The sequence below is a fragment of the Hylobates moloch genome, unplaced genomic scaffold (genome assembly GCF_009828535.3).
Source record: "Hylobates moloch isolate HMO894 unplaced genomic scaffold, HMol_V3 SCAFFOLD_17, whole genome shotgun sequence".
Classification (NCBI taxonomy): domain Eukaryota; kingdom Metazoa; phylum Chordata; class Mammalia; order Primates; family Hylobatidae; genus Hylobates; species Hylobates moloch.
Window position 1 is genome coordinate 37,313,663 of NW_026652292.1, and position 13,357 is coordinate 37,327,019.

At 41.3% G+C, this 13,357-nt stretch overlaps 1 protein-coding gene across 1 annotated transcript in view; it reads right to left on the reverse strand.

Annotated features, from left to right (window-relative positions):
- Nucleotides 1-11,199: 11,199 nt before the first annotated feature.
- MROH2B (maestro heat like repeat family member 2B) overlaps nucleotides 11,200-13,357 on the reverse strand; it is a 64,553-nt gene continuing 62,395 nt past the window's right edge. The window contains exons 40-42 of the mRNA XM_032135471.2: nucleotides 12,857-12,959; nucleotides 11,792-11,857; nucleotides 11,200-11,343 (exon numbers count right to left, since the gene is read on the reverse strand). Of these exons, the coding sequence (XP_031991362.1) occupies nucleotides 11,237-11,343; nucleotides 11,792-11,857; nucleotides 12,857-12,959 (276 nt within the window). The 3' untranslated portion in view covers nucleotides 11,200-11,236. The remainder of the gene's footprint in view (nucleotides 11,344-11,791; nucleotides 11,858-12,856; nucleotides 12,960-13,357) is intronic.

The window sequence follows — 13,357 nt, forward strand, 5'->3', positions numbered from 1 at the left end:
AATGAGTCGTGTAGGGGTGGTTTCTTGCTATAGCTAGAGTGCTAGTATTATGAAATGCTAGCATAGACTTAAATAGGCAAGACTTTTCTTTTGTTCCATGGGTAGTATGATCCTCCTAATTATCTTCCTTCCTTGTTTTGAATATAGGTGGAGGTTTCCTGTAACCTTCCCTGTGGAGCACTGATTGAGGGTAGGGAAGTTGAAAATTGTGGTAGACAAGGAGCCAGAAGGCTTAAGGAGGAAGCTTAGCAATGACTGAGATCTAAACAATGTTGACAAATAGGCCTAAGTTTTGGAAAAGTTGATCTTGGGACTTTGGCTTATGAAGAGACTCCTAGTCCTGCTTCTAACAGTGGAGGCGACTGGAGCCAACAGTTCTTTTGGATGTATACCAGGAATTATGATCCTGCAATAAACATTCTTTCCCATTTCGATGGGACTGTCTTAGTTGGTTCAGGTCTCTATAACAGAATGCCACAGACTGGGTGGCTTAAACAACATTTATTTTTCACAGTTCTGGAGGCCAGAAAGTCCAAGATGACAAATTTAGTGTCTATCGAGGGCCTGCTTCCTAGTTTGCAGATGGCCACCTTGTCTCTGTGTCCTCACATAGTGGACAGAGAGGGAGCTCTGGTCTCTTACTCTCCTTATCGGGGCACTAACATCATCAAAAGGGCCCCACCCTCATGACCTCATCTATACCTAATATCCCCCAAAGAATCTACCTCCAAATACCATTGCATTGGGGATTAAAGCTTTAACATATGAATGGGTGGGGGGACACAAATATTCAGTCTGTAGTAGAGACTGTGAACTGGTGTGATATTTTGGGTGAAACTGTTGCTTCATTCAGTGGGTTTGTGAGGAATTTTGCTTCAAAAGCTTGCCCTTTGGCAATCCTGGCAAGTAATGCAAAGAGATCAAACTAAATTTATAAATCAGATATATTGTGTCTGCAGATGCTGGGGAGACAGTTTTCTCTCATATTGAAATAGCAATGCCTCAAAGACCTAATACAGGTGCTCAGCGATGTAGGCTGGAATCACCATTTCTTCTGAGACAGAACACTGGTCCTCAGTCTTCAGATGTGTAATGCAAAGACTTGAATACCAGAAAAGAGCAATGTTAACATTTAAAGCTAAAACTTCAGTAGTGCTTATCATGTGCCAGTAAATGCTGCTAGTTGCCTAGTTCCTTGGTTCTTATAAGTGGTTGATCAGAAATATCCAATGCAGATAATTCGTGTATCTCTATTACTAGTTCATGCCATGGTGTATAAGTGCTCCTTTTACTACTGGAAATAGAGTCATTAGCATCTTTAAACTCAGATCCAAATCAGAAAACTTGTCCTTGAAATTCTGTTTCTCTAGAACCACTCTCAGTACATAAATCTTTATTAAGGTTCTTCAGAGAAACAGACCAGTCAGATAGATATAGATATATGATATCATATATATCCTAAGGGATATATATATAAAATATATATTTATATAATTTATTAATTTTTAATATCTTCTATTTTTGTCCTCATTGTCTTGAGCATATGGAGTACATTTTTAATAGCATTAAAAGTTTTAATATATTAATTCAATCAATTTTGGCATTTATGGGTCCATTTCAATTATTTTTAAAAAGTTTCTTCTGGTTAATATTATTTCTTTTTTGAATGACTTACAATTTTTTGACAAATTTTACATTGTTTCATGCTGGATTTGATTCTAATGCACAGCTAACTTACTTAGAATAGGTTAGCTCTTTTAGTGCAATCAAAAGCTACCATTAATCTAGAGTTTATATTACGTCCTTCCATTCTGGTTGGTACAAAACGATCCCTCCTTGTGTGAATTTTAGGAATTGTTAGACTTACTTGTTTCTGGTGTTTCTCTCCCTCACTTGTACACAGCTCAGCTTCCAGTCAGCACTCAGCATAGATCAGCAAGGGTCCCACTCTGCTGAGCTTGAGAGCTCTCATTCCTCCTTGTGCAGCTCCTTTGTCTCAGGCAATTTACTCTATAAATTCTAACGCCTTGACTCCCCAAACTGAGTTTTAGTTCTTCAATTCAGTGAAGCCAATGGACACTGTTTGAAATCCACCTACCTGTGCAGTGGCCTGGAAATCGCCACCGGGAAGTAAGCCGTGACAAGTCTAAGTCTCACCTCATTTGTTTCCCTTCTCTTGGGAATCATAATCCTTCAATGACTGTTGTCAAATGTTTAAAAACCATTGACTTTCATTTTTTTCTAGTTGATTAAGGTGGAAGAGGAAATCTAATTCCTGTCACTCCATAATGGTCAAAAGCAGAAATTTCTTAAATATAATAGCATTTAAAATAAGCCTCTCATTCAAGTCCAAACATGAATTGCATGGTGATCTGCTTCGCAAAAGTGGAATGCAACATCACTGAGGGTATTTTTTTTTTATTTGCTTATTTTTGAGACAGAGTTTTGCTGTCAGCCAGGTTGGAGTGCAGTGGTGTCATCATGGCTCACTGCAGCCTCGACCTCCTGGGCTCCAGTGATTTTCCTACCTCAGCCTCCTGAGTAGCTGGGACTACGGGAGCATGTCACCATGGCCAGCTAACTTTTTAAATTTTTGGTGGAGATGGGGTCTCATGATGTTGTCTAGGTTGGCCTTGAACTCCTGGGCTCCAGCAGTCCTCCTGTCTTGGCCTCCCAAAAGTCTAGGATTATAGGTGTGAGCTACCGCCCCTGGCCTCTGAGGGTATTTTCTTATTTCCATGCTGTGCAGTTTTGGAAACAAGCACCTATCTTGGGAAAGAAGCAGCTTCATTGTATTATCCTAGTCATTTAAGCTTAAATTCTCAGTTTTCTTTGATTCACCCCTTTAAATCTTCCAAGCAAAATTATCTTTGTCATTTCTTTTTTCTTTTTTCTTTTTTTTTTGAGACGGAGTTTTGCTCTTGTTGCCCAGGCTGGAGTGCAATGGTGCAATCTCGGCTGACTGCAACCTGCGCCTCCCTGGTTCAAGTGATTCTCCCGCCTCAGCCTCCTGAGTAGCTGGGATTACAGGCATGTGCCACCATGCCGGGCTAATTTTGTATTTTTAGTAGACATAGGGTTGCTCCATGTTGGCCAGGCTGGTCTCAAACTCCCGACCTCAGGTGATCCGCCTGCCTCGGTCTCCCAAAGTGCTGGGATTACAGGAGTGAGCCACTGCGCCCGGCCACCTCTGTCATTTCTTTATATATTTCCTTAGTCTAAAAACCTATCAGCCAGTGTCTGATTTACCAGTTTATCTACTCTGTTAATCTTGTCCTACGGTGCTGATTTTATCATTTTACTATATTGATCAAGAAACCCTTTTGGTTGCCCACTGTCTCCTGAATAAAGATTAACTCAATTTGTCATTCAACATTTGGTCCGTTTGCTATTTGGTCATCTTTATCTCTTAATAAAACTTTTCTGCTATTGTCAAAAGCGCTTCATTCTGTCCTCTGTTGAATGTAACAGATCAGGAAACTGCCACCATCAAGCCCTTCCCACAGGCCTATCTGCCCCATCCACAGGGCAGGCACATTCCCACTGTCTCAACCCTGAGCACAGCCTCTGCGGATTGGATAATGAATGGTTTTCTTATGATTCCACTGGAAGCAGCATAAAGGTAGATTCAAACACCCCCTATTCTCTTTGAAAAATTGAAAAAGTCCTAGTTAACCTGTACTGCAGGCTAATAAGCAGTTTCCAAGGCTCTCCATCTCCAAGATAGAGCCTCTTTTGACCACTGTGCAGTTAAGAAAGTGCTAGGGTATTGACTATTTTAATCCTCAGACCCTGAATATTTGGAGGTAGTGGTAGGTAATGTAAGAGAAGGGATTTCTTATCTTGTGTTTTTCAGTGGCTCCCAAATCGAAAAAGAAGCTATGAGACACATATATTTGGAAAGTTATATTCCCCAAATTTATCTTGCCTTTAGGATAACCACATAACTCAATAAATAAAATCCAGGACAGTTTGTCCAGAAGGAATACAAATAAGTAAGGATGTTTTTGTTGGATAAAGAAAGTCTGACAAAGTAGAAGTAGAAAGCAAATGTCCTTTTTACAGGTCATGACTTGGTGATTTTATACACACACACACACACACGTACATACACACACACACACACACACACTCATGCATTTTTGTAATGAATTCCACTGTCCCTCCCTCATGTTCCTCGACTCTGTCACATTTTCTGCTTGTCATGGTTTAAGGGATGCCATAAGAAAGAGAAATCTGAAGAAATGATAATTCCCAGGCTGCAGCTACATAAAACCGTTTATCAGAAAGTTTTTCTCTGCCAGGGCTCCTGATTAGCTCACAGGTTACTAGCCCTTCTAATTGACTATGCATTCTCTACTTCTATACTCAGGAAATCTGAAGGATGATGGTGGGGTTGGAGACTAGCTCAAGAAAGAGTAAAACACCATTAGAAAACTTTGCTCTAATTTTAGAGCCTGGTGAGTGCTTCAGAAGTGCCTCTTTCTGTACTTTATCCTTTGAAACAGTGGTAGTAACTGGGACAACTCCAGTTGAGCAATTTCTCTGGCTTCTTTACTGGAAGCCTATTTGTTTCTTCCTGTCTGTGATCTTTGTTCTTTTTTTCTGGTAAAACTGCCTTCATGGCAGGGTCAGCCAAACTAAACAGGCCTGATTTACCAGCAGAACACTGGCTTCCACTGTTGGGTTAAAGGGCAGAGTTCTGAGTAGCAATATAACATGATTCAGAGTGCTTCAGAGCAGTACTCAGCCATTAGGCAGTCCATGAACATTACAAAATCTCCATCCTAAAGTAAACATAAATTGAAAAATGATTATATGTGCAACTAATAGTGAGAAAAACAACAGGAGTGAGACTAAAAGAAATCTGTAATTTCTTCAAGAATACTTGAACATGCTTTTCCTCTGCAACTCTATTTCCCTGAGACCCTCAGGTAGACTGTATTAGTTCCTTCTCACACTGCTATGAAGAAATACCCAAGACTAGGTAATTTATAAAGGAAAGAGGCTTAATTGGCTCACAGTTCTGCCTGGCTGGGAAGGATTCAGAAAACTTACAATCGTGGTGGAAGGGGAAGCAAACACGTCCTTCTTCATATGGCAGCAGGAGAAGGAAGAGCTGAGAAAAGGGGGAAAAGCCCCTTATAAAACCATCACATCTCATGAGAACTCACTCACTATCATGAGAGCAGCATGAGGGTCATTACCCCCATAAGAACTCACTCGCTATCATGAGAACAGCATGAGGGTCATTGCCCCCATCATTCATTTACCTCCCATCAGGTCCCTCCCATGACATGAGGATTATGGGAACTACAATTCAAGCTGAGATTTGGGTGAGGACACAGCCAAGCCATATTATTCTACCCCTGGCCTGTCCCAAATCTCATGTCCTCACATAAAACACAATCATACCTTTCCAACAGTCCTATCAAGTCTTAACTCATTCCAGCATTAGCTCAAAAGTCCAAGTCCAAAGTCTCATCTGAGACAAGGCAAGTCCCTTCTGCCTATGAGCCTGTAAAATCAAAAGCAATTTAGTTACTTTGTAGATACAATGGAGGTACAGGCATTGGGTAAATACACCCATTCCAAATGAGAGAAATTGGCCAAAACAAAGAGGCCATAGGCCCCATGCAAATCTGAAATCCAATAGGGCAGCCATTAAACCTTAAGGTTTCAAAAATGGTCTTCTTTGACTCCGTGTCTCACATTCAGGGCATGCTGATGCAAGAGGTGGGCTCCCATGGCCTTAGGCAGCTCTGCCCCTGTGGCTTTGTGGGGTACAGCCCCCCTTCCTGGCTGCTTTCATGGGCTGACATTGAGTGTCTGCAGCTTTTCCAGGTGCATGGTTCAAGATGTTAGTGGATCTACCATTCTGGGATTTGGAAGACAGTGGCCCTCTTTTCACAGCTCCACTAGGCAGTACCCCAGTGGGGACTCTGTGTGGGAGCTCTGACCCCACATTTCCCTTCTGCACTACCCTAGCAGAGGTTCTTCATGAGAGCTTTGACCCTGAAGCAAACTTCTGCCTGGACATCCAGGTACTTCCATACATCCTCTGAAATCTAGGCAGAGGTTCCCAAATCTTTATTCTTGACATCTGTGGACCTGCAAGCCCAACACCACATGTAAGCCACCAAGGCTTGGGGCTTGCACCCTCTGAAGCAACGATCTGAGCTGTACATTGGCCCCTTTTAGCCATGGTTGGAGCTGAAGCAGCTGGGATGCAGGGAACCCTGTTTCGAGGCTGCACAGAGCAGGGTGGCCCTGGGCCCTGTCCATGAAACCATTTTGCCCTCCTACACCTCCAGGCCTGTGATGGAAGGGGCTGCCATGAAGGTCTCTGATATGCCCTGGAGACATATTCCCCATTGTCTTGGTGATTAAAATTCAGCTCCTTGTTACTTATGCAAATTTCTGCAGCCAGCTTGAATTTCTTCCCAGAAAATAAGATTTTCTTTTCTATCACATCATCGGGCTGCAAAGTTTCCAAACTTTATGTTCTGCTTTTTATTGAATGCTTTGCCACTTAGAAATTTCTTCCTCTAGATACAGTAAACAATCTCTCTCTAGTTAAAAGTTTCACAGATCTCTAGGTCAGGGGCAAAATGCTGCCAGTATCTGCATAGCAAGAGTCACCTTTCCTCCAGTTCCCAACAAGTTCCTCCTCTCCATCTGAGACCGCCTCAGCCTGGACTTCATTACCCATATCACTTGTCACCATTTTAGTCAAAGCCATTCCACAAGTCTCTAGGAAGTTCCAAATTTTCCCACATTTTCCTGTCTTCTTCTGAGCCCTCTAAACTGTTCTAACCTCTGCCTTTTACCCAGTTCCAAAGTTGCTTTCCCATTTTTAGGTATCTTCACAACAACAACCCACTCTCTGCAGTACAAATTTACTGTATTAATCCCTTCACATGCTGCTGTGAAGAAATACCCAAGGCCGGGTAATTTATAAAAGAAAAAGGTTTAATTGACTCACAGTTCTGCATGGCTGAAAAGGCCTCAGGAAACTCACAATTAACATGGGAGGGGAAGCAAAAACATCCTTCTTCACAAGGCAGCAGGAGAGAGCAGTGCTGAGCAAAGGGAGAAAAGCTCCTTATAAAACCATCAGATCTTGTGAGAACTCACTCACCATCCCAAGAACAGCATGAGGGTAACTGCCCCATCATTCAATTACTTTCCACTGGGTCCCTCCCATGACATGTGGGGATTATGGGAACTGTAATTCAAGATGATATTTGTGTGAAGACACAGCCAAACCATATGAGACTTTCTTAGTTGAGTAACCTGCATGTGTTTGAACTATAGAAATGAGCCACAGAGGGCCCTGGGGGACTGACTGGGAAGAGAAGTATCAAGGAGGACTAGTGACAACTCTCTGAGGGGGAATGGTAGGAATATTTGTTGGGGATGAAAAGGAGATCTAAATATGTCTCCTGTTACAAAGCCTGACTGTGGTGTACTGTATGTTATGAGAGCAAGTAAGAAGACTTTAATGGGGTCTGGCAAGAGAAACAACTATGAAGCAGGCAGAGCAGGAGCACCAGATGCTGAGCTGAGATCTCCTGAATTAGAGGGCCACCTCATCTTCAGTCTCCTATGAAGGGCAGCAATATTCACAGGGCCAGGAATATGGCCACGTGGGGCTGAGATCATCAGCTGGGTTTATATACCAACCACTGAGTTTATGGTAATATTTGTGATTATAATGATAAATTTGCTAATATCATAATATTTATATTGCATAGTTAACAATATAAATATTGATTAAACAATGATTCTGTGCCGGGCTTCTAAATGCTTTACTTGTGCTATAGTATGAATGTTTGTGTTTCTCCCTAATTCATTTGTTGAAACCTAGTGCCCAAGGTGATGGTGTTAAGAGGTGGAGCCTTTGGAAGTTGATTAGGTTCCACCCCCCTGAATGGGATTAGTGCCCTTATAATAGAGGTCTGAGGAAGTTTGTCTGCCTCTTCCACCATGTGAGGACACAGGAAGAAGGAACACAGCAAGAAGGAACAGCAAGAAGGAACACAGCAAGAAGGAACAGCAAGAAGGAACATATGAAGAATGAGACCTCACCAGACACCAAATCTACTGGCACCTTGATCTTGGACTTCTCAGTCCCAGAACTGTAAGCATAAATTCTATGGCCTGCAGATTACTAAGATATTTTGTTGCAGCATCCTGAATGGACTAACATATTTAGTCAGATAATAATAATCAAATTATTATCCTGATTTTACAGTTGTGGAAATTGAAGCACAGAGAGGTTAAGTGGTTTTTCGAAGTCAAATGGCTAGTAAGTGGTGGAACCAGGATTTGTGAGAAAGAGAGTCTTAGAACAAGGTGAATCTAAGATGAGGGTTTAGACAGTTAAAGGTTCAGAGGCAATGTGTGTTTTGTGTGGCCATTCTACCTAATTTCGATCAATCAATCTATGAGAAAGGTCCTATGCTGCATGCCAGGATGGGGGCTGTGGTGGAGATATATAAATACCCGACAAAGTCCTATGTGAGTGAATTTACACTCCTGTCAAGGACATCCTATAGGTCTGGGGTGGCTCAACCCAAATTCTATTAATACTTTTTGCCCTACATTCTGAAACTCTCCTGTACAATACCATAATTACTAGCTATACATGACTATTTAAATTTCTGTTAATTAAAATTAATTAAATATTAGGTTTGATTTTTAAAAATTGATAAATCATAAAATAATTAAAATTAGATGAAATTAGATAAAATTAAAAATCGAATTCCTCAACTACCTACATTTCAAATGCTCAGTTGATACACATGGCTAGTAACTACCATGTTGGTCACTAAAGAAAGAAAAAATGATTTCCATCATTGCAGAAGTTATATTGGATAGCACTATTTTGCAATGTCATTTGACTTAAAATAACCTGCCAAAAGAGGTCAACTAAACCCATGTCTTTTGCCTTCTTTTTTTTTTTGCTCTGTTTCACATATGTTGTGCTTGGGAATAGCTTCTGACTCCATTAAGAAGTTAATGAAAGCCATTACCCAGAAAATGCACCTATGCAATTCTATACAGAAATTCGTATACAACTTTGGTGGGATCATGGACTCATGGACTCTCCGTGTAACAGTTACCTACTGGTGCCTAGCAAATTACCTCAAAACCTAGTGGCTTAAAACACAAAAGTTTTTTCCCAAAGTTTTATTATCTCACACAGTTTCATGGTTCAGGAATTTGGGAATAACTTGGTTAATGATTCTGGTTAAAGATTCTCAATAGATTTTGCTAGAATTGCTAGATTTTGCTAATAAAAATATAAGATGCTCAGCTAAATTTGAATTTATGATAAACAAGAAATAATTTTTTAGTGTAATATATAACTAGGATATATTTTTACCAAAAAAATTCAACATTTATCTGAAATTCAAATTTAACTGAGCAGGTGTATTTTATCTCACACTCCTAGGTTTCAGCCAATGTGTGAGTGAGCTGGGGTTTCAGTCATCTGTAGACTATCGGGCTCTTGGGTCCATTCCAGAGATGATTCACTTACATGCCTTGCAGCTCAGTGCTCATTGTTTGCAGGAGTTTTTTGCTACCTAGACCTCTCCACAGGGCTGCTTGAGTGTCCTTAGGACACATCAGCTAGCTTCTTCCAGAATGAATGAATCAAGAGAATGCACTATCACTTATGATCTTGTCTTGCAAGTCATATACCATCATTTCTGAAATATTGTATTGGTTGCACAGGTCAGTTTTATTCATTGTAGGAGGGGACTTCCCAGGGGCATGAATACCAGGAAGCAGGAATCACTGGGGCTATCTGAGAGGCTGGCTCCATTTCTTGGAATTTATACACAGATTTTATAGAATATGAGCACTGTGAAGGCACAATTTTTCTATTTTCCCTCCCTGTTGTGGTTCCAGTGGCCGTAACAATGCCTTAAAAAACTGTAGGCATTCAATAAATATTTGTTAAATGAATAAAGAAATGGACTCCTAGTCCATAATCTCTTACCCAAAAGATTCTATTGCTCCCTAGGTTTTGTAGAAACAAAGATGGTTTCCCAAAGAGCTTGGAGATGAAGACATCAGAATATAAGTAATAAAAATTTGCAGGGACATTCTAAAGTAATATATTAATAATGGTGCTAATAGATGATCATGATGGTGCTTTTAAATGAGTGCCAGTATCTGTGTTAGAAACTTCTTTTTAGGGCTGGGGGCAGTGGCTTATATCTGTAATCTCAGCACTTTGGGAGGCCAAGGCAGATGGATCACCTGAGGTCAGGAGTTCAAGACCAGCCTGACCAACATGGTGAAACCCTGTCTCTACTAAAACATACAAAAATTAGCTTGGCGTGGTGGTGGGTACCTGTAATCCCAGCTACTCAGGTGGCTGAGGCAGGAGAATCGCTTGAACCTGGGAGGTGGAGGTTGCAGTAAGCTGAGATCGCACCATTGCATTCCAGTCTGGGTGACAGAGAGAGACTCTGCCTCAAAAAAAAAAAAAAAAAAAAAAAAAAGAAACTTCTTTTTAGGTATGTAATTTCATGTATGTAACCTTTTACTTATGCGTTGTGAAAAACAAGAAAGAATAATAATCCAGATACTATGAGGAAATGAATGCACTCCCACACACACACATACACATGCTTGTGAGCGTGCATATGCACTGTTGCTCTGGGATAAAAGTAGAAAGGAAATGATGATATTTAATAGAATGCCAGACAGGGTCTTTTGTAGAAAAGTACCTGGCATAGTCTTGACACATAAATTACAACCTGGGAGAGAATAGGCAGGTTAAAGTTTATCATAAGACTGATTTTAAAAAGAGGAGTGTGGGTAGTAATTCAAAGCTGACAAAGATCTGACAGGAAAGGGCTACATGCGGAAAATAACAGTGGACCTCTTTTTAGTGGCAGCAGAATTATGTGGGTCAAATTCTGCCACTTTTTGATATCCGTCTGGACTTACTTTCTCAAGACAGAGGGCTAACCTAGGCAAAGCCGTGTGGCTGTCACAATCCAAATCACAGGTTATCCCTGAAGTGAACTTGTGGGAATTGCTTTTTGCTAATGGAAGCCACCAAGGAGATTCTGGAGAGGAAGAAATATACCACCACTTCAATATCCCCATCCTAGGCAGCATCTCTTTCCTCAAAATGCTGCAAGTTTGTGAGGTAATAGGATGAAGACCGGAGTCAGATACAGGAAAAGCCAGCAGTTTATTTCTTGATGGCTTACAGAGGAATGCTTGTCTCTTTACACCTTCTCAGGAGGGTCTGCAAAGCAGCCTCAGCTGCTCTCTGGACACTAATACACGGGTCTTGACGAAGTGCTTGGAGCCCTGAAATGGCAAGAATAGCAAATAAGTGGATGAGGAGAGTCAGAGCCCAGCAAGAAGGGCAAACTAAGCCAAGGCCCAACTTTTTAGCACTGAGGGTCAGACCCAAGTGGAGCTCAGGTCCTCATGCTCACGTTTTATACTAAAAGGTAGGATGTGGAACTACAAGAAATGATTTTAATATTGAAATAAGGGAAGAGAAGGCCCTGACCTTGTGATCAGTAGGTTTAGGCAATTGGAAAGTTGTAGTCTATTGGTGTTTCTGATGCCTGCAAAGGGCTGGAGCTGGTTGCTTTATACCCTGGAGAAATTCTAGTGTCTAGAGAGCATCAGAGACAATAATTGGTACTAAGATTTTCAAGTTCTAGGCTGACGTGGAACTTAGAGCAGCAATATTTTCTCTTCCTAAGAATGTAACAATATGCTGGGAAGAAACTAGGTTGGTACTCACGTGTGGTCAGTTGTTCTCTGTCTAATAACTCCACATATTGGCTGGTCAAATTGAGAACAACAGCATCTAAAGTTAACAGGAGACAATGTTACTAATTTCATTATAGAGGAAGAAGGCATGAAAGGTAGATCAGGTTAGACTCTGCACCTGATGAGAAGGTAAATGGTAGGCTGGTGAATGAGCAAACTATATGGCTTCCTTGCACCCCTTAGAATGATGTCAGGGTGACTTCTATTGGGTCCTGAGTGCCATGTCTGCAAGTAGTCACTTATCCAGAGTATTTGGCAGAGTTCACACAATGATCTTCTGAGGAGGCTAGTTGTTGGGATTTCAAATGTGTGTAAGATAGGGTCTCCGTCTTCAAAAAATTCATAATATAGTCGGGGGGGGGGATCATATGTATGATTCAACAAGGAGTCTTCAGATTTTTAATTTGGCCTTAAAGGCAGTGAATGGAGTGGGCCTGTTGTCTGTGGGCTGAATTAGTTGGAACAGGCTTCAAAGTAAGACTTAGAATTTCATGACAGAAGGATCTTTGGAGATTTACTTATGTTTTATTTTATACATCAGACAGAGAGGTAACATAAAGTTAAGTCAATTTCCAGAATCACATAGCAGAGCCAGGAGCTGCTGGCCCCTACATGAACATACTTCCCACTTGTATCATGTTGCCAAAGCTCTCAGCTTGAACTGAGCTTTGGATATTGAGTATGGGTTATCTTATGGGATGAGGTGAAGAAAAGTGTTTCTGTAAGGGCAGCAGCTGGGAGCAAAGATCTAGGAAAAAGAAGGAGCAAAGACTTGGAGCCAGAAGGAGCATGAAGGGCTCAGATGGGAGGAGAATGAGTGTAGGTGAGTCAGGAGAGGTTATGAGTTTTCACTGCAAAAGGAAGCAGGTTTCTTCAAGGGAGGATGTTACAAGATGTAAGATAAAAGCCCTTTCTGGGCTTTAATAAAAAAGTTATACCAGTCATACTAGTGTTCATACTGGACAGCTTCTGGTCAAAGCAAAACTAGATGGAAAAAGCAGACATATCTGGATAGGAAGTGGGGATGTGTACTCACCTGTGAGTTTGACAGCTGCACTCCTGATCACCTCCCAGCTGCTGGTGAAGAAGGTGAAGGAGTGTGTGTGGAGGATCCACAGAATTTCCTGGTTTTTCTTGGCCTAGAAGAGATGTGAATTACAAAGAGGGCAACTGGAAAGTGAACCTTTGTGACATTCGGCATCCTATAGGTCCTCAGAACGGATTTGTAAAGGCCAGTGAGCACTCACACAGCCATAAATTAATTGGCTGAAAATTGTCTTATGGGTATTTTGATCTACATTTAATCAGGAAGGCATCAGAGTTTAAGGGATTAATCAACAGATATGAATTTTAGGAACCAAGGAGAATATATCCCAGTCAGGACTTGGGAATGGAGCAGAGGGTCCTGTGGCAGGATACCTCTATGTCACTATATCCTGTGAAATCAGGATATCACTGCCATCCTTCCAAGGCAGTTCTGGCTCTGGCCAGAAATTCCTTGCTACATTGTTTGCCCTTCTGGGATTTGTCTAGACCC